Source organism: Bicyclus anynana, chromosome 22 (genome assembly GCF_947172395.1).
Source record: "Bicyclus anynana chromosome 22, ilBicAnyn1.1, whole genome shotgun sequence".
NCBI lineage: Eukaryota > Metazoa > Arthropoda > Insecta > Lepidoptera > Nymphalidae > Bicyclus > Bicyclus anynana.
This window is the reverse complement of record NC_069104.1, coordinates 6,212,344-6,236,569: the sequence shown is the minus strand read 5'-3', so window position 1 is coordinate 6,236,569 and position 24,226 is coordinate 6,212,344. Positions and strand designations below refer to the sequence as shown.

The 24,226-nt window shown below is 35.3% G+C and overlaps 1 protein-coding gene and 1 non-coding gene across 2 annotated transcripts in view; one reads left to right on the top strand and one right to left on the bottom strand.

Annotated features, from left to right (window-relative positions):
• LOC112043371 (DE-cadherin) overlaps positions 1 to 7,240 on the top strand; it is a 334,333-nt gene extending 327,093 nt beyond the window's left edge. Inside the window, exon 24 of the mRNA XM_052888463.1 lies at positions 320 to 7,240. Coding sequence (XP_052744423.1) covers positions 320 to 444 — 125 coding nt within the window. The 3' untranslated portion in view covers positions 445 to 7,240. The remainder of the gene's footprint in view (positions 1 to 319) is intronic.
• Positions 7,241 to 18,487: 11,247 nt separating this feature from the next.
• On the bottom strand, positions 18,488 to 18,559 carry Trnaa-cgc (transfer RNA alanine (anticodon CGC)). Its single transcript has one exon. It is a non-coding gene; the product is annotated as a tRNA-Ala (tRNA).
• Between the last annotated feature and the right edge of the window lie 5,667 nt (positions 18,560 to 24,226).

Sequence of the window (24,226 nt, the reverse complement as noted above, 5' to 3'; positions counted from 1 at the left end):
ATTACATTGAAGAGGGCACGGTCTCTGGATATTTTTATAGATTTGACCATCTTGCCCATGGACTTTTCCTTCTACATTTCCGTATACCTGGTCCTCCTAGTTACCACCCTACCGGCAAAGACGTACCGCCAAGCGATTTAGCTTTCCAGTACGATGTCGTGTAGAAACCGAAAGGGGTGTGGATTTTCATCCTCCTCCTAATAAGTTAGCCTGCTTCCATCATCACTTACCATCAGGTGAGATTGTAGTCAAAGGCACACTTGTAAAAAATAAAAATTAAAAAAATTACTCAATAAGTAAACACTATGTCTTTTCCCAGGTACTGATGACGAAGATCTCAAATTCAACTATTTATCTACATTCGGGCCACGTTTCCGCAAACTGGCCGACATGTATGGCGACTCTGATGAGGACAGACCACCGCACGAGGAGTCCTGGTGCTAGCGCCACGCTTGGCTCGTGTAGCCACCCAACATTCAACCCTACGCGCCCGGAATAAGGGCGAATTTATCCTGACAGTTTGGAGTGCCCAAGTAAGACCAAGCTTCGAGATGCCTTATACAGCGTGTTTTTATTTTTGTGAATGCTGATTAAATAATTTAAGTGTTGTGACATCGCGAACCCACCGGACTTAGGAACTGAAGCCTGTGATATTCGCGGTTATTTTTTGTGACATTTGCGCTTTTTATGACATTCTGGACCAATTTTGAAGTTGCTAAATCACAGAAAGCTGTCAATGATAACTCTGAAGTCAAGTCCCACGTTTTTTACTAATTCCAATTTTGAAATAAGTGATATTATCTAATGCAAAAGTTTTAACATTTTTGTTGCTAAATAATTTTTATGTTTGGATTTAGCAACTCAAATCTAAGGTCATTCCTACAATTTTCATTCCCCAAAAAATTCAAGCGATTGTGAATTGATGAATCGTATTAGGTGTTACGAAAATGTCCTAAAATAATGTGTGTTAATCGAAAATTGTATCTTGTAAAAATCGTATGTAAATTACATATTGGGAAAAAAAAAATTCAAACATTAATGTTTTAAGAAATGACTGATTTGTAACATTGTTTAGGCATCGTTGTAGATACGCCTAAATTATTTCTTGTATATGTAATTTTTATATATATTAAACTAAGGAGCCGTTGCATACGACTCGTGTAAGTTAAGCTTAGGGCATACTGTGTACCTACCCGTACTATAATACATTTGGATTATGATTATTTTTGTATGATTGTAAATTATTGTGGCAAAATGCTGGGAGTTACGTCCCTCCCGTTATAGTATTATGATTGGCAGCATTTATGACAGTTGTAATTAAAGTTATTTTTTTTTATTTTTGTACTAGAATAATGTTTTAAAAGTTAAGTGCCATTATGTTCAGTTTGTAATTTTATGTTTGCGTACCTACCATATGTACTCACATGCTAGTCACTTTGGCTTCTCGTTTTGAAAACTTACGTAAAATTTATAATAGTATCACATTTTTATGTAGTAGCTGAAGTGAATAGGTATCGTGGTAGTGGTCGATTCCCGCCCATTTTGTAATTTCTATTCGTGTTAATTTTTTTACATTGTTAGAATTAAGTTCTTTTTTACAATTTTTTTTTATTTTAATGACTTAGGTACTTTAATTTTTTATCTGTGCAAACTAATGTTTGTTTATTTATACAAAGTGATTTTGTAAAGCGTCCAGTTCTAAATATGTAGTTCGTTTAAATAAATAAATGAGATAAATATACTTTGGTTTTATAGTTCAAAAACCTTTAATAGCCTATATTATACAGTGTTATAGTTTGACTATTAGTTTTATATGAACACTCACATACACATATAACAATTTAAATATTTATAGGCAGAATATGATTATTTTGCAAAGCTATTTTTCATATATTCGGAGTATAAAAATTTTAACATATAATTTTGACTCAAGGATTTGAAATTTTTTACAGAATATGTGTACTAGGCCTAAATAAGTGTAAATATGTAAATTTCCCATTAGCCCATACATTTAAACTTATGTGGTAATTTAACTAAATTTTGTATGGTAAAGTTAAAATATTCAAGGTGTCTTATAATTATGCATATCAACGAATTGTAAGGTATAATTCATCTTATCTCATCTGTCTAAAGTTAACTATATGTCACTAATACACTTAATAAATAACGTAATAATCATATATCTATATTCATTACTACATAATATAATGATATTCAATCATAAATATATCCATTCTAAGTAATATAACGTTTCTCGACATATAACGAAACTGATATAAAAAAAAAATACTTAAGGAAAGATTAATCTTGAAAAATGGTTGTCTTAAAAAGTGGCAATATTTCATTATGGCAATTATATAATTTAATTAATTCCCTACATAAAAATAAAACTGGTGTAAAAAATCCAGATATATATATCCGATCATTATAACATTATTTTGTCATTAAATTAATATGCATCAGTAGATTACCATTAAAGTATCAATTAAAAGATCAAAAACACAGGCTCTATCTAAACAATCAATTAATAAACAAAACATGCATTAATTTTAAGCAACTTTTTAAATAGGCCTACTTTTTAATAAATCCCGCTATTCGTGTAAAATGATATGTCCAAAGTTATCCCTGGAGATCTAGGCCGAGATGTTGAGATACACCATCAATCTTTTTGATTTATTACTCTGTCCATTCAACCCTTGTGTGGGTATAGGTATAGTTTAATTTTAGGCTTGTAATTTAGGACCCACGAGCTTAACGGTTATGACCCGCAAGAAAAAAACTATATTTAACATTTAGCCGGTGACTTTTACTATATATAGAACGTGGTTTGTTCTGGAGTTCGCGCTTTATTGTGTTATGTTATCGGTTGTTTGCTTATTATATACAAATACAGAAGAAATGAGATTATATAAACTTACAACAATCAAGATATTCCTTTGAATGAACACTGATCAACAAATTTTTAATACAAACCATAGAGATGTAAAGTATTTCACGTAACTCGGTCTTCGTATACGCGATACACGGGGCGAGTGTAGACAGAGAAGGAAATAGACGTGACTGATTGGCATTGTATGAGTACGAGTATGTCAAAAGATATTCGATTTTGACATGACAACACACACACTGAAACATTTTTTCACACGTATTTTAACCTAACTTATTTATAAATTGCAACAAGTTGAGATTGCAATTTACTTACATTACATTTTTTTATAATAAAACTTAAAATCTATTCTTAATTGAGTTATTTCAAACTTGTTTGGAGCGTGAATTACGGTATTATGATACCGAATATCGAATTGCCTTGTTACATAAGTTGCTCCCGTATTTAAAGGAATGGAATGGATGCTATCTATCCGTCTATTTACTACTCTGTCTACGAGTGCGGATATATAACGACAGATGTTATCGACTAAGGATCAGGCGGCAGGCTATTTCAATCAATCATTAAAAGGTATGTGCACCTTTGAATGAATTTTATAAATGAAGTTTACGGTCGCTTCTCTCGCTCTTCTGTTGTTATACTCCTCTCCGCGCTGACGATGACGAGTTATTGACGCGCTAAGAAGCGCTACAGTTGCATTTATTCTACTACAACTTCTACTACTACTACCTTAAAAAACCTACTAATTTAATAAAAATACTACCTACTAATTTTCGCTCCGTATTTAGAAGTGCTTCGCAACGTCACAAACCCTATATGCGTATTTTTTTCTTGACATTTCGTGGTAGAAAGCTGGTCGACGTTTATGGGTAGAAATTCAAGTTGATAACCCGTCCCGATACTACTCTAACTCAGAAATAATGACCTGACTGGGAAGTAGTGTGACTTTTTTATTGCGAAAAATATCATTCAAACATCACTAAAATGTGCGCTACAGACATGCGTCTTCTACCCACATAATCCAGTCGGGCCACTGCAGCGCTTCTTTACGCACAAAATGAAAAAAATATATACATACTGTCGAATTGAAACCCCGCCCCCCCTTTTGAAGTCAGTTAATTAAAGTGTTCTTTATCGGTTAAATAAAGGTAAATGGATAAAAAAACCGCAATGTCAACGTAGTTAGGAATTTCATTTTATGTTTTTGTTTTAAAAATAGAAATTAAAGCAATATCAAAACTTAAACCAGAACATTGAACTACAAAATGTATCTTAAGTTGTTGAAAGTGTAGAAGATAGACCAATCCAAATACCTAGAGGCCGAAATTCTAAATTGGCCGAATGTGTCGGCACACTGGGTAAATGCGTCTTCTCATTTGTGCAAACATTTGGACAGCTCGCTCGATTTCGCTCAAGCGATAATCGGAGCTGTTGACTGGTTTAGTATTCGTGTACCCTAAGCTTTACATTAGTACACAGAGTAAACTGGCAGTGAGGATGCGTAAAGGTACATAGTAAATTAGGGTTGTTTCTGAAGGGTTTTGTTTTAATTTTTTATCTTTCTTTTACAAATGACTTAAAATAGTGTACATACTGGTAGAATATAATACTTAGTAACTTTTTTTTTAAACACATATAGATAGGTATGTCATTATAGACGGAGAACCGGTGGATCCAAGACCTTCCTCATTTTATAAAAGCTGAAAGTTTGACAGCTCATGCTTCTACCATAAGTACGTACGGTAGCCAATTATGGAGTTTGCACCGTGGTGACTTTGGGTGGTAGCAGGTTTTAAGGATCCAGAGCCTCAACCGTCTAAGTATAAAGTATATTTTTTTTTTATATTTTTATCAGCTATGAGAAATAATATACCCATTTTCTAGACACTTGGCTTCATGGCAACCTTTCGCTAGAGACCCTTGGAGTTTCAAAACAATTAGTGTTTTTTCCAAGGGTTGCCCCGAAGCTAAGTGACTGACGACTGGGAATATAATTTCTCATATTATGCCGAGGAAAACATGATAAAATTACACTTTATACTAATACGGTTGAGGGTCTGGATCCTTAAAACCTGCTACCTCCCAAAGTCACCACAGTCTAGCTCTATAATTGGCTACCGTACTTACTTATGGTAGAAGCATGAGCTGACAAACTTTCAGCTTTATAAATGACGATGGTCTGGAGTTCACTGGCTCTTAGTCTATTAGCGTTAAATGCAGCTAAAGTTTAAATTGTGACATTGGACGTGACTTCAACCCCCATCAACTTGTAATACAAGTACATGTCGGTGTCACAATGCAGTCATGCATATTTGGCATTGACATTGCTTAGTGTGACGCCATTGTCACAGTATTTTGTAGTACCGTTCAAGTTATTTTAGCCACAAATTCTAATTTAAATATTCTGCTTAATTTAATTTACTTTTGTACACGATATTTTGCGTACAAAATATATTAAGGTTTTAGTGATAAACAGATAACCTATAATGATTTGAAATAAAGTAAGTTATACATATGTTTAAGAAATTCGTAATTCCTACATTCCAATAAATGAAAGTTTTATGATATAAATAATAAAAAAAACTGTTGATGTATTTTATTGATAGTGTTATTGGATCAATTATTCGTACTTAGAACGTGGCGGCCATTTTGAATTTCACGCCGATCGGCAAAATGGCCTTCATTCGAAACACACTGCCATTAAACAATTTCTTAGCATATATTAATAAATAAAACACTCTTATGTTCTTAAATTGATACTTTTAATTTATTATTGACTTTTAGTTTTTATACGTTTATTGATATCAATATAAGAACTTAAGGTGAGTTGAATTGTAATTTTTAAATTTAGAAAAGTTCAAAGATTTCAATCGTAGACCCATAACTAGAGACTCACAATTTTTAGTCATCAACTGAATGCTGGTTTAAATAGTTTATTTAGACAAATACATATTTATGTACATTTTCAATATAATGGGTATAAAGTGATGAACAAACAATATATTATAAGAGTCAAGCGTAGTACAGTGCTCGCCACGGATCTTTATATTTGTGAAGTTAGCAGCGGAATGACTATAGACATGCGTCTAGCCGGCTCCCCGCCCGCGTCGTTTGTACCGATTTGATTGATTTAATTCATTGCGCAGTCATTTGTTGCTAACTTCACAAACACAATGTCTCGTGGCGGGCACTGTATAGTGCGGTGTGCAATCGAAGACTTCGTTTATGTGGTATGATGTATTATGTAATGAGTTGAACTATCGTCAATATGCAATATATCGAGGCAAGGGTCTACGATTTAAATTTTGGCTAAACTATGTGTGTTTGTAGTTAGTAACCAGTGCTCAGTGAGATGTTACTGCATCTAGAGTAGGATTATTATAAATGTGAATGTTTGTTTCTGGAACTAGTTTGACCGATATAGTTTTTTTTTAATTTTATACAAATATTAATGTATTTTGCACTTTCGACACATTATCGGACTATTTTAACTGACTATTTTAGTACAGGGGCAGGGTAAAGGAGAGGGGATCAGTAAGTAATATTATGGAAAATTGACATAATGACAACTGACGATACTTTATTTCCTCGTTTATCTTTAACCTCTAGATTGTTTAACATCTCATTGTGTTCCTATATGGTGTATGGGAGTAAAGTTGATCGCAGACTACCGGAGACGTTTTGAATTCTGAAAATATGTTTATAGGTAAGCGATCAATTAAAAATGTTGCAGTAATTTTTATTTTGTATATAATTATTGCCGATATATGAAATAATTGAGCTTCTAATCACATATTAAAAGAATTGTTTTGTTTATTTAAGTCCGTCGCTCAATGAGGCGTACCGAATCAATGTCAAACTAATATAGACCATGCTACCTTTGAAATTGAGTCGAAAATTAATTAACACGTATTCCTGGAGGATTGTTTGTAATGTTAATTAATGTTTTAAGTGAAACTACAACTTTAGGCTGCATTGTCACTTACTACTAAATCGCATTGTACTAAAACACATTCGTTCATACAATTTCATTACAACACCACCAATGATTTGATTTTTTTTCATTTTTTTTTGTTGATTTTTGATTTTTCTAATTATAACTTGATATATGTGATTAGAAGATATGTTGTAGTATAAAATTCATATATTTAATACTTGTATAAGGAAACCGTGAGCGTCTAGTGAAGAGCGAGACAAGAATATTTAAGTCGTAATGATAGACAGAGAAAGAGGAGTCCGACTGAAAGATTGTCATATTAATTGTGTAGGTAGCGTAAGGACGTATAATTTTTAAATTGTTTATATATAGATAAAAATATTCAATTCATTGGAATAAAGTGATGAAATTGATTACCATGTGATTTTTTTTCTTACATCCTTTGCCATTTGCTTTAGATTTTTATAATTTCAGGGGCAGTAAAACATTATCAATTACAACCCATACCCGGCTCACTCTTAAGCACGAGTCACGAGAGGGGTTAGGCTAATAGTCCACAATGTTGCTAGGCCAATGCGGATTGGCAGACTTGGCGAATGGCCTCCAGACCAGACCGGAGCTAATTTAGAAAATATTAAATCCTTAACTGATTCGTGCTGGGAATCGAACCCACGACCTCAATGTTGAGAACCACTATCAACTGCACCAGAGAGGTTGTCAAACTACAACCATTAGGCCGTTTTTAAACGCACACACCACGTTTTTTAAACGCGCCGTCTACGCCCGTTTGTAGCGATTTAGTCGCGATACGCACGCGATTCAGACGCAGTATAAAATAACAACAAACTGCAGGGTTATTATGTATCTCGGTGTGCCATTCAAATAATGAGTCACTACATTATTTTTCATCATATTTTCGTTTATGCAATAATCTAACATCGTATATTTTCAAGGAAATGACATAAGTATCTTCATTTTACGTAAAGTGGTAGTAATAATGAAGTGGCAGTAGCAATTAGTAAAATTATTTCAAAGAAAACCTGTCATTTACGTATTTACGTTAAAATAATCATGTTAGATGATCGTAAAACAAAAAATCACTGCCATTTGATGTAGAATGACGTAGTCAAGATAATTTCGTTAAAATAACTATGTGAGATGATCACAATCACGATAATACTATGAAAAACGATGAAGTGACTTACTATTTGAATGGTACGCCGAGTTACGTAATAACCCTGCTGGTTTTTTTTTCTTTACAAGTTAGCCCTTGACTGCAATCTCACCTGATGGTAAGTGATGATGCAATCTAAGATGAAAGCGGGCTAACTACACGACATCGTACCGGAACGCTAAATCGCTTGGCGGTACGTCTTTGTCGGTAGGGTGGTAACTAGCCACGGCCGAAGCCTCCCACCAGCCAGACCTGGATTAAGAAAATCTCAATCGGCCCAGCCGGGGATCGAACCCAGGACCTCCGTCTTGTTAATCCACCGCGCATACCACTGCGCCACGGAGGTCGTCAAATGGTCTATAGAATAAGAGCGCGGCGTCAACGCACGTTTCTAAAACGCGTTTAAAAAACTTGGTGTGCACAGGCCCTAAAAGTTGCATCAAAATGGGTTGAACAAAATTTTCCTATTCACTGTCAATAAAATCTAATCAAATACCTTAACTTATAACGTCCCGACGGTAAGTGCCCTTATTGAAAATTGAAAATTCCGATAGTTCACTAACTCATAAATAGTTAGGTACATAAAGAGCTCGTATGCTTCGTGTTCAAGTATCAAGAAGTTTCACAAAGCCAGTTCTTGCTAATTAAATTAGTTTTCTTGCGCTACTTGCTCGGAAATATCTTCAATATTAAAAAAAAAACGTTAATTAGTTCTTCGCTGTCAGCCAGTAATTACTGTAGCATGGCTGGACATCTTTATATAAAAACAAGGTTTTTTTTATTTTTGGCAATTTTATTCAAAGTACGGGCTTTCGTTATTTTTTTACTAAGCGGGCAACAGACCCACAGTTTTAACTGCAGTTTTACAGTTTCTACAGTCAGAATTGTTCAGTTAAATCGACCGTGTGTAGGCAAATGAAGCCTCAATAGCTCAACGGTTAGAACGGTCTATTGTCGTACCCACTCCTAACACAGTCTTTCCCGACTATTTGGAGGGGCATGGGAATATTAGTCATATTAAAAAAAGATATGACAAATATTCTTTAAAAAAAAATCCATTGATTTTAAATGAAATTTCGATTAAGTACATAATGAGAACAGAGCCTATACCTATAGCCATGTGGCACGTCGACTTTCTTTCTACAAAAGCTAACGCTTCGATATAAAAAAATATATGGGAATGACAGATCCCTTCGATAACTTGATCACATGACTTATCGATAACAAATGTCATTCCCATACATTTTTTTGTAAGTATACGTGTTTTCTATTTTATTACTGAGAATTGATGTGCCACATGGCTGTTTAGTACAGTTAAAACTGAAGGTCTGTAACCCGCATTACATTTTAAAAAATTATTGAATTAGTTGTGTAGGAGTTGGGAAATTATCTATATATATATACACATTATGCGCTAACTGACACTGTGAAAGAATTTTTCAAAACGGATCAGTAAGTAGTTCTTGAGATTAGCGCCTTCAATCAAACAAACAAACTCTTCAGCTTTATAATATTAGTATAGATAAATGGACTGGATACCCTAGCCCTACGAAATGTTTTGTAAATGCTTATCAAATGCAGGTTTTACATTAGGCAATAGTGTTGTAGTGTGTGATCGACAAACAAACAAACTTATGCACTTATAATATTTAGATAAAATATTTAAACAGTTACTTAATTTAATAAGGCCAGTCGTCCAACAGAGGAGTCAGATGACGTTAAACTTTAGCCTAGTTTGACTGTTCCCGGATTGTTTTGTACAGTTGCCTTGCAAACTTGTGAGTCTACAAACTTTGTTGTCTTTAAAGTTTTGCTACAAGGTACACTCGTAATATTGAAAATGGAAATTGCTTATATACAAAGAATGTTAAAAAATTCTGACGCTTTTTAACCGACTTCCAAAAAAAGGAGGTTTAATTTTATTAAAGCCGTTTCTGAAAGAACCATACAAATTTTGTAATTTAAATGGCTTGAATTAAAACACGACACTGAATTTGCACCGCCTTCAAACTGATCAGAAGGTAGCACATAGGTAAGATGTTATTTTTTGCTTTTTAGTTAAGGTTAATTTTTGAGTTGGAAGTCGGTTGAATTTTTTTTTATTAAAATTTTTTGTAATATTTTTTTTTATAAAAATTATAATGTTTTAGGAAAATAACATGTTAATTATATAAAGTACATATGTTAATCCCATATCCATTAATTAAATACAGTTGAATTTAAAACCACGAAAATATAAATCCCCGTATGACAAACGATCTTATAATATAATTTAGTTTATTGTAAAATTAGATAGGTTATTAAAAATCCAGGAAAAAATGTAGGTGGCATATAAAAATACTAGCAGACGCCCGCGACTTCGTCCGCGTGGATATAAATTTTCAACCTCTATTTCACCACTTTAGGAGTTAAATTTTAAAAATTCTTCTTATTTCGTATTATTTTTATGATTTGTAAACAAATTTTTAAAACTGTAACTCTAAAAATGAAAGACTTTCTATACAAACTTTCAACCCCTATTTCACTCCCTTTTATTTTTATTTTAGAGTCAAAAAGTACCCTATGTTTTGCTCCAAAGTTCCATTTACCATTATACCAAAATTCATCTTGATCGGTTCAGCCGTTTAGCGGTTAAAAGGTAACAGACAGATAGACAGACTTACTTTCGCATTTATAATATTAAGTATAGATATCATTTCCACAAAATCGACAAATCTGAAAAATATTACTTTGTAAATAAATATTTTGCAGTAAATAAAAATCGATTTTCATTTTACTACGGCGAAGCGTGCTCCACTCTGGGCAACGATGAGGCATTGACGTGTAAAACGGCCACACTTGAGTAAGTGAATCCGTATGGCGGCTTGCCAACTAGCTGAAAACGTAATAGCTATTGGATAGAAGCAGGCGTTACTTTGCGGAAGTTCATCATGATTATATAATGATTTATTTATTTTGCTATCATCCGCGAAAAGTCGACGAACCCATGCGACAACGTCACCCAGGTCCGACAAAATACTCTCTACGTACGTTTCACCCCGAAACCGGAGCATCCTCAGGAGTTGTTGACTCTACAATGTGCAATTGCAAAGTTGATGATAGCAAAATAAATAAATCATTATATAATCGTAATAGATATTTATAGTCATACACTACCCAAATTCTCCTTGTCGTTTGAGATTCTTCTACTTCGTCTATATAAGTCATTATTATGAAAACAATAATAAGAAATGAAAAAATAATCGAAAAAAGTGACGAATTAAATGATTCGATTGAACACTGATCTAGAGATATTAGAATTTGGTAAAACCCGAGTTTCACTTAAATTCAAAGTGATTTAACATTTTTACACTTAGGCGATATTAATATTAGTTGGTATCGGTCGGTCGGTGTAGCAATATTTATTTCACTACGACAAATAATTTACTATGGTGAAGCGTGCTCCACTCTGAGCAATGATGTGTAAAACGGCCTCACTTGAGCAAAGAATCCGCGCAAGCTGGCGGCTCGCCAACAGGCTGTGAGCGTAATAGATTCATTCCTAGTCATAGCGTAGATTACGAAGGAACTTCTTTCACCTTTCTTCTTCATTTTCTTTCATTCTTTCACTTCATACTCGTATATATACATTAATGTATTCTAGTGAAAAACAAATTACATTGTAATCTGTACTAACATTATAAACAGGTAAAGTTTGTGCGGAGGGTTTCTTTTACTAATTTATACTATACTAATATTATAAAGCTGAAGAGTTTTTTTGTTTGTATGTTTGTTTGAATGAACGCGCTAATCTCAGGAACTACTGGTCTGATTTGAAAAATTCTTTTAGTGTTAGATAGCCCATTTATCGATAAATAAATAGAGACGTGTTGAAATGAAAATTGCTCAATTATTTAGTAGTTCAAGCGTGCTCCAGTGTGGGCACTGATGTGTAAAATGGCCGCACTTGAGTAAGCGTATTCACACATGCTGGCAACTTGCCAACTATAACCGTAATGGATTCATTATTAGTCATAGCGTATATACTTCAAAAGAACTTTCTTTACCATATGATTATCCTAATAACCTCTTTTACGTGAACACGTAATCAAGTAACAAGCGTTTGCAATTAAGTATAGTTTACAAAGGGATTGTTTTTCTATTACAAACACCTTATAAAGTCGTGTAACTATGTAAGTGATATCGGTAAATATAGGCGTGTTGAAATGAAAATTACTCAATTATTTAGAAGGGCAAACGTGCTCCAGTGTGGGCACTGATGTATGAAATGACTGCACTTGAGTAAGCGTATTTTCACGCGCTGGCTATACTCTTGCCAACTATAACCGTAATGGATTCATTGATACTCATAGTGCATATACTACAAAAGAACTGTGTTTGCCATATGATTATCCTAATAACCAGTTCTAGGTGGACACCGAATCAAGTAACATGCGTTTGCATTAAAGTATAGTTTTCAAGGGATTGCTTTTTCTATTACAAACACCTTATAAAGCCGTGTAACTATGTAAGTGATATCGGTAAATAGAGACGTGTTGAAATGAAAATTGCTCAATTATTTAGTAGGGGAAGCGTGCTCCAGTGTGGGCACTGATGTGTAAAACGGCCTCACTTGAGCAAGCGTATCCTCGCGAACTGGCGACTCGCCAACCGGGTGTGAACGTAATGGATTTATTTCTCGTCATAATAGGTACATACTTTTAGTTCAGTAGTTTATGTCATATTAACTAGAATCACTTGACCAATTTTTATGCTCATAAGAGTAAATCCTCGTTTTTTTGAACACCAAAATTTATATTAATCGGCTCAGCGGTTTAGTTGTAAACAGGTAACAGACAGAACAGACGGACGGACACGCATTTATAATATTAGGAATTTATATTACATGGATTTTGTTTATGTAATGGGTATTTAATTAATTACGAGCAATTTACAAATCGAAGGATTGTGGAGTCCTTCGCTTTTTAAATTGCTCGTAATACCACGGAATACATAATATTATGTTAAAGGTTTCCTTTTAGAAGGGTTAGGCTAATAGCAGTCCACCATGCCTGCCCAATAAGGAATGGCAGACTTCACACACGTAGAGATTGTTTGCAGGTTCTTTACGATATTTTTCCTTCACCGTTATATTTAATTTCTTAAAATGCACATAAATAACTAAAAAGTTGGAGGCAGAGGTCATATCCACTGGACTATCACGGCTCCCTTTATATTATCAATATGGATTCTACAAAATCTATATTATTAGTATGGATTCTGCAAAATCGTAGTTTAGTTATATTTTGACATCATAAAAAACAATGACCACGTTCCAGTTATTTTTAAGCTAACACTAACATGAAAATCGGATAAAAGTTTTTTTTTTTTTATTCAAAAGCCGACATTTTTCACATGCACCCCTATGTTTGCCTTGTGAATAGAAATCTGCACATCGCAGTTTTATAGTTTTAAATATTTGATATGTTGCAGATGAGCTCCCCATATGGGGTGTGACAATGCCGTTTTGTTACCCTACTGACAAAGGGGAGTTATGTATGTATGTATATATTTTGAATATAGTGATTATAACCAGCAGGGTTTATTATGTAACTCGGTGTACCATTCAAGTAATCAGTCACTACATCGTTTTTCATTGTATTTTCGTTTTTGCAGTCATTGTGTTTTCAACGAAATGACACATTAAACATAATTTTACGTAAATTAACATTAGTCTAGTAGTGGTATTAGCAGGTAGTAATGGTAACAAAAAACTGATATTTACGTAATTTTGTTGAAATATTAATGTTAGACGATAGTTAAAACAAAAGACCATTACTACTTGATGTCAAACTAGCCGACGCCCGCGACTTCGTCCGCGTGAAACTCCATGTAAACTTTCAACTATCCCTATCCTACCCCTACCCTACTTCTAGCCTACCCCTAGCCTACCCCTAACCCTACCCTACTCTTACCTACCCCTACCCTTCTTTTCTGGTTGATTTTTTGCACCTTGTGTCCGAAAAACCCAAATATCTTACGGAACCCTATTTTTTTCCAAAATAAAATTTAGACTATGTTACTTGTGGATAATGTAGCTTTCGAATGGTGAAAGAATTTTTATAATCGGTCCAGTAGTTTTTGAGCCTATTTAGAGCCTAAAACAAGTTTTCCTCTATATAATATTAGTATAGAAGTATAGATGACATATTCAAGGTAATTTCATAGAAATAACTATATTAGATTAAAACGAAAACGAAAATACGACAAAAATCGATGTAGTGACTCATTGTTTGAATGGTACACTGAGATACATAATAAGGCCGCTGCAGGCAAATTCACTAACTTTGACGTATGTTAGTTGACATATACCTCTCCTGAACTAAAAAGTGACGCACCTCAATGATGCCAGTTGCACTTCGCCTTTATATCTACGAGTATATAAGACAGGAGAGCCTTCCAGAGGCAGAGGTCATAGCCCAGTGGATATGACCTCTGCCTCCGATTCCGGAGGGGGTGAGTTCGAATCCGGTCCGGGGCATGCATGCATGTGCATTTTAAGAAATTAAATATCACGTGTCTCAAACGGTGAAGGAAAACATCGTAAGGAAACCTGCATACCAGAGAATTAATTATCTTGATTCTCTGCGTGTGTGAAATCTACCAATCCGCATTGGGCCAACGTGGTTGACTATTGGCCTTACCCCTCTCATTCTGAGAGGAGCCTCGATCTCAGCAGTGAGCCGAATATGGGTTGATGACGAACGTTAAAAGACAGACCGCCATTATAGTGTTTCAGTTGTTGAACAGTGAGATGCTGTCTGCCTATTTAATAAGTCTATGCGTTGAGTTTCTTTTTATTAAATAAATCTTAAGGAAATTTAGTAAGAAGGTTTTGATCGATCTTTTAATAAAACTGTGGGAGCTCGTAATAATGACGTATAATAATTTGTGCTCGCGAGTGCCAGGAGCTGGCAGGCTGCCAATCGACTTTGCGATATACTTAAACGCTTTTCGCCTCGCTCGCTGACAATACGGAAGTCTTCCTCTGCTTGTTTATTGACTGCGGCTATTGCTTGTACAGTCTTAGTAATAACTAGCCGACGCCCCGCGGTTTCGCCCGCGTAATTCCTGTTCCCGTGAGAATATGGAAATATAATATGGCCTGTTACGCTCACAAATAACGTGGCTATTTTGTGGTAAAAGAATTTTTAAAATTGTTTTAATACATACAGGGATTACCCCCTTTATTACCACAAATTATACCTCTTCATAATATTATTCCAGATTAGACGACACGCAGTTAGTAATGCTCTCACTGCTTCTCAACAGAGAGGTCCTGGATTCGATTTCCAGCTCGGTCCAGTTTAGATTTTTTAATTTCTAAATTCGCTCAGGTCAGCTGTTGTATGCACTATTTTGGTCATTATTATCAACCTATTAATCAATTGGGAGAATACCTACTGTATGATATCCACCAGTAGCACCGGATGACATTTGTTACATGCAACCTATTGTATGATATTCACCAATAGGCACCGGATGACATTTGTTACTCAATCTCAATTTCGTGTATGTCAACTAACATACGTCAAAGTTAGTGAATTAGACTGGTCTGGTCGTAGGCTTCGGCCGTGGCTAGTTACCACCCTATCGGCAAAGACGTACCACTAAGCGATTTAGCGTTACGGCCCGCTTGCATCTTAGATTGCATCATCACTTATCATCAGGTGAGACTGTAGTCAAGGGCTAACTTGTAAAGAATAAAAAAAAATAAGCCCGCTTGCATAGGACATGTACTTTGACCTGCGAGATAAAAAGGTGCTAAAATCTACCAAATCCTGTAAAGTCTTATTCCTACTTGATTTCTGCTAATTAAAATGTTATTAAAAATCCTTCGTGTATGCACCAATTATGATGTAATAAATCACTACCTTTCAGTTTTTAATCAAAACCTTATTTCTTAAAAAAAAACTACCTACTAACTCCACTGTAATAAAAATTCCTTCCCCTGTAATAAGTAATACGTGTAGTAAATCTAACTTTAAGCACACTTTAATTAATGCAAAAATGCAGCCTTTTTTGCATAACTGTAATGGAACGGGAGCTTGAAATGACCTGACCTACCTCAGCTTAGGAAAGGCTTTTTACCTACTAATAATTATTATTTTGTTTGAAAGGGAATTCCCCTGAATTTACCATTGTCTTGACGTTAGGATCTGATGATAGAAATCGAGTGGAACTTTCAAAAATAGTAAGGGCAGGCAATGGAACTCCTCAACGGTTTACAGTAGCTACCTTGTTTATGTATGTTTTTCAAAGTTTCCTATGGAAAGAGCATTCCTACATAGGTGATTATGGTTGCCAGTAATGAAGTTTGAACTGCGGTTGCTTTGGAATTTAATAGGTATAAATACTCTCAAATCAAGCTCAAGTATAAATTACTATAAAGAAGTTTGTGATATTATAGGGGTAATCTCTGGATCTATTTTGGAAACAATTTTGAAAATTCTATTACCACTAGAAAGCTACGTTATTTGTGAGAGTCACAGGCTATATTTCATCCCCGTATTCTTATACGGAACGGAACAGGAACTACGCGGGTGACAAATTATGTAGAGTCAAGTCTCCCGTCACGAATCCTTAGTTTTATGACAACTCTTCGCTACATAGATTCTTGAAGTTCTCTTATTTACAATCTTTAACGGTGTTTTTCGAAGGGTGTGTTTTTGACTACTGGGGACTGAGTACAGGATTTTTCAAATTATATAAAAAAAACTTGTTTTGCCATTTTGTCATTTAGGGGTATGACTTGGGAAAATAATTTCTACACGAAACCCTTGAAACCTGCTTCCTGTAACAACCTGTAATAAATCATATTAAAATCATTACCTTTCAGTTTTAATTAAAAAGTTCTTAAAAATCTACTAACTCCACTGTAATAAAATTTCTTCCCCATTCTATGCTTTTATCTTACCTATGGTAAGATAAAAGCATAGGCTGACAATATTTCAGCCTTCATGAAATGAGGTATATCTGACTATCTCAGGCTGTCCATATCTAGATGTGAATAGAAATGTTTGTAGTTCATGAAACATTACATTGTAACGAAGTCCACGTGTAATACTTTTCCGCTCCGTTTAATTGTTAATAACATTTTGACATTTCGACATAGAAATGTTAATATTTAATTTACTTTGCTATTTTACGCGGAAAGGAATTTTAAAACGCATTTACGAGTAAAAGAATTCATCCGAGGTGGTAAGAAAGAATTTTGATTCGTCCGAGCTAGCCGAGCTTTCACAATACTACATCACTGTATTTTTTATTAAGCTTTCCTCACAATGTTTTTCCTTCACCGTTCGAGACACGTGATATTTAATTTCTTAAAATGCACACAACTAAAAAGTTGGAGGTGCATGCTCCAGACCGGATTCGAACCCACACCCCCCGAGATCGGAAGCAAAAGTCATATAAACGGCTATCACGGCACGTTGAGTACTGTATTAGAGAAAGAAATTTCTATTTCGAAAAGTTTGTACGTAGTGTGCTTACTCCAGTTAAAAACTTGTGCGCGCCACTAATTAGAAAACACTGACCCGATTCATTAGCTGTTTATATTTGTTATACGACAAATAGTTCTTATTCTCTCTTAATAATTTAACTTAAGAATGCATTTAAAGTTAAACTAATAACATTTTTAGAAACTAATTTAAAGGTTTTTGAAAAAATTTAAACTAGTAGTAGTGTTAGATTTATGAAAGCTACTAATATTTTAGAAATACACACCAAATAGTCATAAAACTTTTATAACCCTGCAATAATTCTTTTATTTTTAAGTACATACTTTTCATACGTCCATAAAAATTCCCTTCCCTTCTAATAACATATTCATGCTGTAAAGAACTTCAATTAATGCAAAAATGCAAACTTTTTGCAATTACGCCGTATGTTATGATTATAAAAATGTGTGTTGTGTATGCAAAACACTTGGATTGCAGAAAAAACTCGGCTTGTACGTACGTAGTTTGCGTGTCAAAGCTTTTAATTGTGATTAGCATGGCGGCACCTCGAGGCATCGCTTCTGAGAAATAATGCGGTAAATTTCTAGAAAATTAGACGCGATTGTGCGAGAAATTAAAGAAATCACAATAGAAGCAATATCTGAAGTTGGTATGCAATTAATGTGTGAATGGAAAAGGTGATTAGAGGAAAGATTTGAATTTTCTGATTGGCCGTGAACTAAACAAATTATATGAAAATTTCACGGAACACTCTTGCAAAATCTATTATTTTTTTTATAATATGATTTCTTAGATTAAATTTTAGTAAAAGTAACTACGAGTACATTTTTATTTTGACGCTCTTTATTTATATAACAGGCCGATATTCTGTAGCCATTGGTACGCTCTTGTAGTTAAGAAAATATCATTTAAATTATTGTTTTACAACAAAATTAGTTCAAAAATGTGTAAAAAGTAAAAAAATAAAATAAAAAAAGAATAGTAAGTGGAGGTGCTGGGATTTGAACCCAGGACTTTCAGCATGCGAAGCAGACACTCTACCACTGAGTTACACCCCCGATGGGAGAATCGTCGAAAATTTAGTACAAACATTTAACTGTACCTTGATACTGTGCTTTCGCTTTCTAAGACGTAAGAAGTAAGTCCGACTAGTTTCGAACTAATACGGGGCCTTTAGTCATGAACTGGTTCTTTCAACGTAGCACGATCCAAACTGCGTTTTTAAAGAAGTTTTGGCCGTGTTTCTTATAAATTAATATGAATAATACTCACGATAGTTTTAATACTAAAATATTTAAGACCTATAAAAGATCTCGTCACATAATGTTTGTTATCATACTTTCTTGAAATGGCTCGACCGATTTTAATGATATTTTTTTGTATATTTGGTAGTTGCGACAATAGGTTGAATTTTTGAAGAACAACGTTTGTCGGGTCAGCATAGTATTCAAATAGACATATTAATAATAATGTAAAAATAATAATAGTACCTATTCACCGTCCAAGATTTATAAGGACCCTTCACCCTTATGTGGGATACTTATGTGGGATCGGCAAATATACTTCTTTAGTTTGTGGTTATATATCCGAGCACAAAATAGCGGTTGACTCATTTTAGAGTTCCTTGGCCAAATGCTATCGGTTTATTTGTTCGTCTGTCACCTAAAGACAATAGTGGTATATCAATAACTAGCGGACGCCATCGATTTTGTCCGTGTGGAATTTAGTTTTATCGCAAATCCTGCGGGAACCATGGATTTTTTTGGAGTAAAAGTAGCCTTTGTATTCATACAGAGTAAACACACAACTCGACATTGTAGACGATATTTAGGCATTATTTGTATTATAACGTTCGTTGTTGACCACAACTAATTAAAAAACCATTGAGATGTGAAAATTTCCTCTTTTGAGGGCCTCGTTTTTCATTACTTAATAACACATCTAACAGTATTTAACATCATTGACTGACGGAATTTTCAGGCTATATAATTTGATATTTATGCTTGGTTGTAAATTTTCCTAGATCTTGGCTTGTTTAATTAAAAATATTAAAAATTTAATGGCATCAAAAATTATAGTAGGCAAAGCATAAAGGAAAGGTTTTCCTGTTTGATCTTAAGTGATAGGAAAATACCCTTTCTCTGAAAATAGGACTCGCACTAGACCGCTTCTTATTGTCTATGGTTTATTTTTCCATAAATAACAAGGGTGCTTAAGGTCGGATCAAGGGAAGTGGAAATATTGTCATCACTTGACGAGAGGTGGACCAAGATATTATAACGAGCAATAAACAACTATCATTGACATCATTGATCACTAGGGCGACAATATATTGACACACCACTAGCCTGTTTTTCATAGACTAGTGGCTAGTTACCACCCTACCGGCAAAGACGTGCCGCCAAGCGATTTAGCGTTCCGGTACGATGCCGTGTAGAAACCGAAAGGGGTGTGGATTTTCATCCTCCTCCTAACAAGTTAGCCCGCTTCCATCTTAGACTGCATCATCACTTACCATCAGGTGAGATTGTAGTCAAGGGCTAACTTGTAAAGAATAAAAAAAAAAAAAAGACTCTACAATAGTTAGGCATATGTGTGAGACAATTTTTAAATAAACGGTTTTTCTTTTTCCTGTTTTCATTTTTAATCACACGTTTAAAAATCATCAAACTTTTTAAATTTAATTTTATCATAATCATTATTACCTCATATTCGGCCGACTGCTGAGCTTGAGTCTCCTCTCAGAATGAGAGGGGTTAGGTCAAAAGTCCACCACACTGGTCCAATGCGGATTGGCAGACTTCACACATGCAGAGAATTAAGAAAATTCTCTGGTGTGCAGATTGTCTTCACGATGTTTTCCTTAGCCGTTTTTTCTTAAAATGCACACAACTGATAAGTTGGAGGTGCCTGCCCCGGACCGGATTCGAACCTAAGCCCTCCGGTATCGGAGACGGAGGTCATAGCCACTGGGCTGTCACGGCTACGGCTTTGTTGTAATAACCATGTTATTACAATAAAATAACATTAATTTACATCAAATGTATAAGTATTTCAATTATTGTTTTTTGATAACGTCTCTACGTCGAAGTCTGTAATGTCAGCCACTGACGATCAAGTAAGCTCACATGCCTGCAGCAGCAGTTTTATACAATTCGCAAGTGCGAGTTACGAATTTGCCTCTAATCTTCTCATTCTATAGTACCGTGTTAGACAGAGAGGAATAGAGGTAAATCCGAAAGTCGCATTAACAAGTTATAAAAACATCGTTATTGAATAGCGCTGCTACTTCATTCGGATTCAACTCTGTCACGAACAAGACAGGAACATAATTATGATTAACGATTCTTGTAACCTGTCTTGACATCTGGAATTGGGTTTATTAACCGTTCCAGTTAGACGTAGTTTCCTAATTAAAATTAAATAATACTATGAGTACCATGTATTGCGGTATTTGCCTAAAAAAAATATTATTTAATAACTGTACCAGATATAGCGTGCAGCACATAGTCACCCTACACGAGATCAACTTAGGGTTGATCTCGTGTAGAGTGACTCACTCTCCGTATATTTGCGCCCTTGACTAGTAGACAGGTTTTTGTTTGGCAAGTCTTGTCGGATTTGTCATAATCCTTACAATTGTTAACCTAAACAGCTTGTTACAACAACCAACAATGTTGTATCCTTTAAACGTACCAATAGTTATATACATTGTTTTTTTTTCTTTTACAAGTTAGCCCTTGACTACAATTTCACCTGATGGTAAGTGATAATGAAATATAAGATGGAAACGGGCTAACTTGTTAGGAGGACGAAAATCCATACCTTTCGGTTTCTATACGACATCGCATCGGAATGCTAAATCACTTGGCGGTAGTCTTTGTCAGTACTTACTTCCCTAGTAGTAATTAGCCACGGCCGTAGCCAGCCAAAAAGCCTTTGTATACGGAACTACGTGAACCCTAAAAAATTACAGTGTGCAAAGTTCCAGACATTCAGAGATTAGGGAGTTTAAATAAACACAAACAAACTCTTCCGCTTTATAATATCAGTATAGATCACGGAATTATAAATACACAGCGTTATATCTTGGCAGGTTCGTTGATGACACTCCCATGATATGCGGGAGACGGGGAGAAGATTGCGCGGGTGTGAAATCGTGTGTGCGTGAAAGTGAGGTGCATCAGTCATGGACTTTTCATTCATCGCTACACGGGCCCCAGCCCGCGCGGACCTTCAGGAGTGTTACGAACAAACTTGCCAAGCTCTAACATTCTATGGTCTGTGGTATAGATGCATTCTACATTTTTCCCACAAATATGGGAATACATACAGTGGGTATTTATTTACATATTATATTGTTGCGTTTAACGAATTCAATTTGGGGAAAACGAACGAGTTTTCGCGCTGCATTGTTTATTCATTACGATACCACAAAATGGATAACCGGAAAATATTAATCGGATCACGAGCCGGTGTTTGACGAGCTGACGAGCTAGCTTGACGCTCTCGCTAATTGATGCTGAGCCTAGGAAATATGCATAATAATGCAATTACATTCACACATCCACCTGGTTGGTCGACTCGCCACCAGGTGGACTGACGACATCAAGCGATTCGCAGGGATTCGCTGGATGCAGGTGGCTCAGTATCGTGATAATTGGAAGTCCCTACAAAAGGCCTATGTCTTGCAGTGAACGTCCATCGGTTGACATGATGCTCTAAAATAGCATGCTAAAAACGTGCTATTAAGTATGCTCCATACGAGCATGCTTATCATCAGTTTACATTTGCTAGCACATGCTAATTTGTATCTATCGCGCTCTGTCTATAGTATTGTGTTAGACAGGGTCTCTCACGATACTAACACGATACTATAGACAGAGTGAAGGTGAAGAGAATACAGAATAGTTATGTTGATCGACTATCATCTATACTTATAATAAATCTGTAGAGAGGTCAATTCTATAAATGAAATATATTTCCAAAATAATATCAGGGGGTGATTTAATTTAGTGGTCGATACTGAAGCCAAAAATGCAATCAGTAAAATTTTTGTCTGTCTCTCTGTCTGTCTGTATGTTCTTTATATAAACAAAAACTACTTGACGGAGTTTAACGAAACTTGGTACAATTATTCTTCATACTCCTGGGCAGGTTATAGTATTATTTTCATTACGCTACGATTAATAGGAGCAGAGCAGTAAAGGGAAATGTTGGGAAAACGGGAGATGTTACTCAATTTTTTAATCTTTCGCCGCGTGGTATGTTCGTTATTGAAACAAAAAATACTTAAAAATAGCATGCTCAAAAATAGCATGCTTATTGTCATTTGCTAGCAAATGTAAACTGATGATAAGCATGCTCGTATGGAACATACTTAATAACACGTTTTTAGCATGCTATTTTAGAGCATGTGTTTGTACCTTTAGTTCAGTCATAATATAGAATAGCATTTTCATGTAGAACATGGTGCTCATTCATATTGTGTAGGCGCTCTCTTCATCCAAACGGTCTGATTATGCAAACGCCGGCGGCGCAGCTGTTAAGACGGTTCAACGGGTTTGTATTCGACTCCCGACTGAGAGTTGTTACAACCCCCTGAATATTTATGGTGTACAACCGCTATGGTTTTCCAATTCGGTACACTTTATTTCAATTTACATGGAAATGCTTGCAAATGCCTCGTTGGTTCAATGGTTAACCCATGTCCACCCATGTTAACCATTGTCTTGTTGAATCACGAGGTCTTAGGTTTGACTAGGTCAGCATAATGTTATGCTCTTTTTTTTCTTTAAAAGAAGGTGGAGGTACTCAATTTGACGCGTATTTTTATGTTTGTTATCTCATAACTTGGTCATTTATTAACAATTTTTTTTTTATTTTTTTTACAAGTTAGCCCTTGACTACAATCTCACCTGATAGTAAGTGATGATGCAATCTAAGATGGACGCGGGCTAACTTGTTAGGAGGAGGATGAAAATCCACACCCCTGTCGGTTTCTACACGACATCGTATCGAAACGCTAAATCGCTTGGCTGTACGTCTTTGCCGGTAGGGTGGTAAATAGCCACGGCCAAAGTCTTCCACCAGCCAGACCTGGACCAATTACCAGGACCCAGGACCTCCGTCTTGCCACTGCGCATACCACTGCGCCACGGAGGCCGTCAAAAAACATTCAACGTTAAGGTCAATCTACGTTTTGAAAAGATGCTGTTTAATCGGTTTATAATCGGTTATGTAAATAATATTGACAATAAATAGGGCGTGTGCGAGAAACCCTAACTATATTGACAATATTTACTGCGTACGCGGGCAACCTTGGATTATTATATCTAGACAGCGCTGAGGTACTTCATTTGCGGGCCGGTGCAAGTAATAGCGAGGCGACAGCATAAGCGGAGCGGTTTTAAAATACATTCCTATTTCCCTCCCGCTCCCGCTCCCGCCTTTTTCTACGTTACCGTGGCCTCAAAAGCTTAGGACACTGACGGATGTACTCTGTATTGTCCCTGGAGGTACGTGATAAAATTTTATGTCCGCCTAGCATAATGTGGTCGTTAAAGTTGCAAAATATTTAATGAAAATGATAAAAAGTGTGATGCGCGAAGTTTTTTACGACAGTAAGCTGAAGTTAGCTAACTGATATTATTTTTTATGACGAATACCTAATTTTCAAGTTTTAGTCTTCATTCACATATTGAATTACTGAATTATTTAAAACT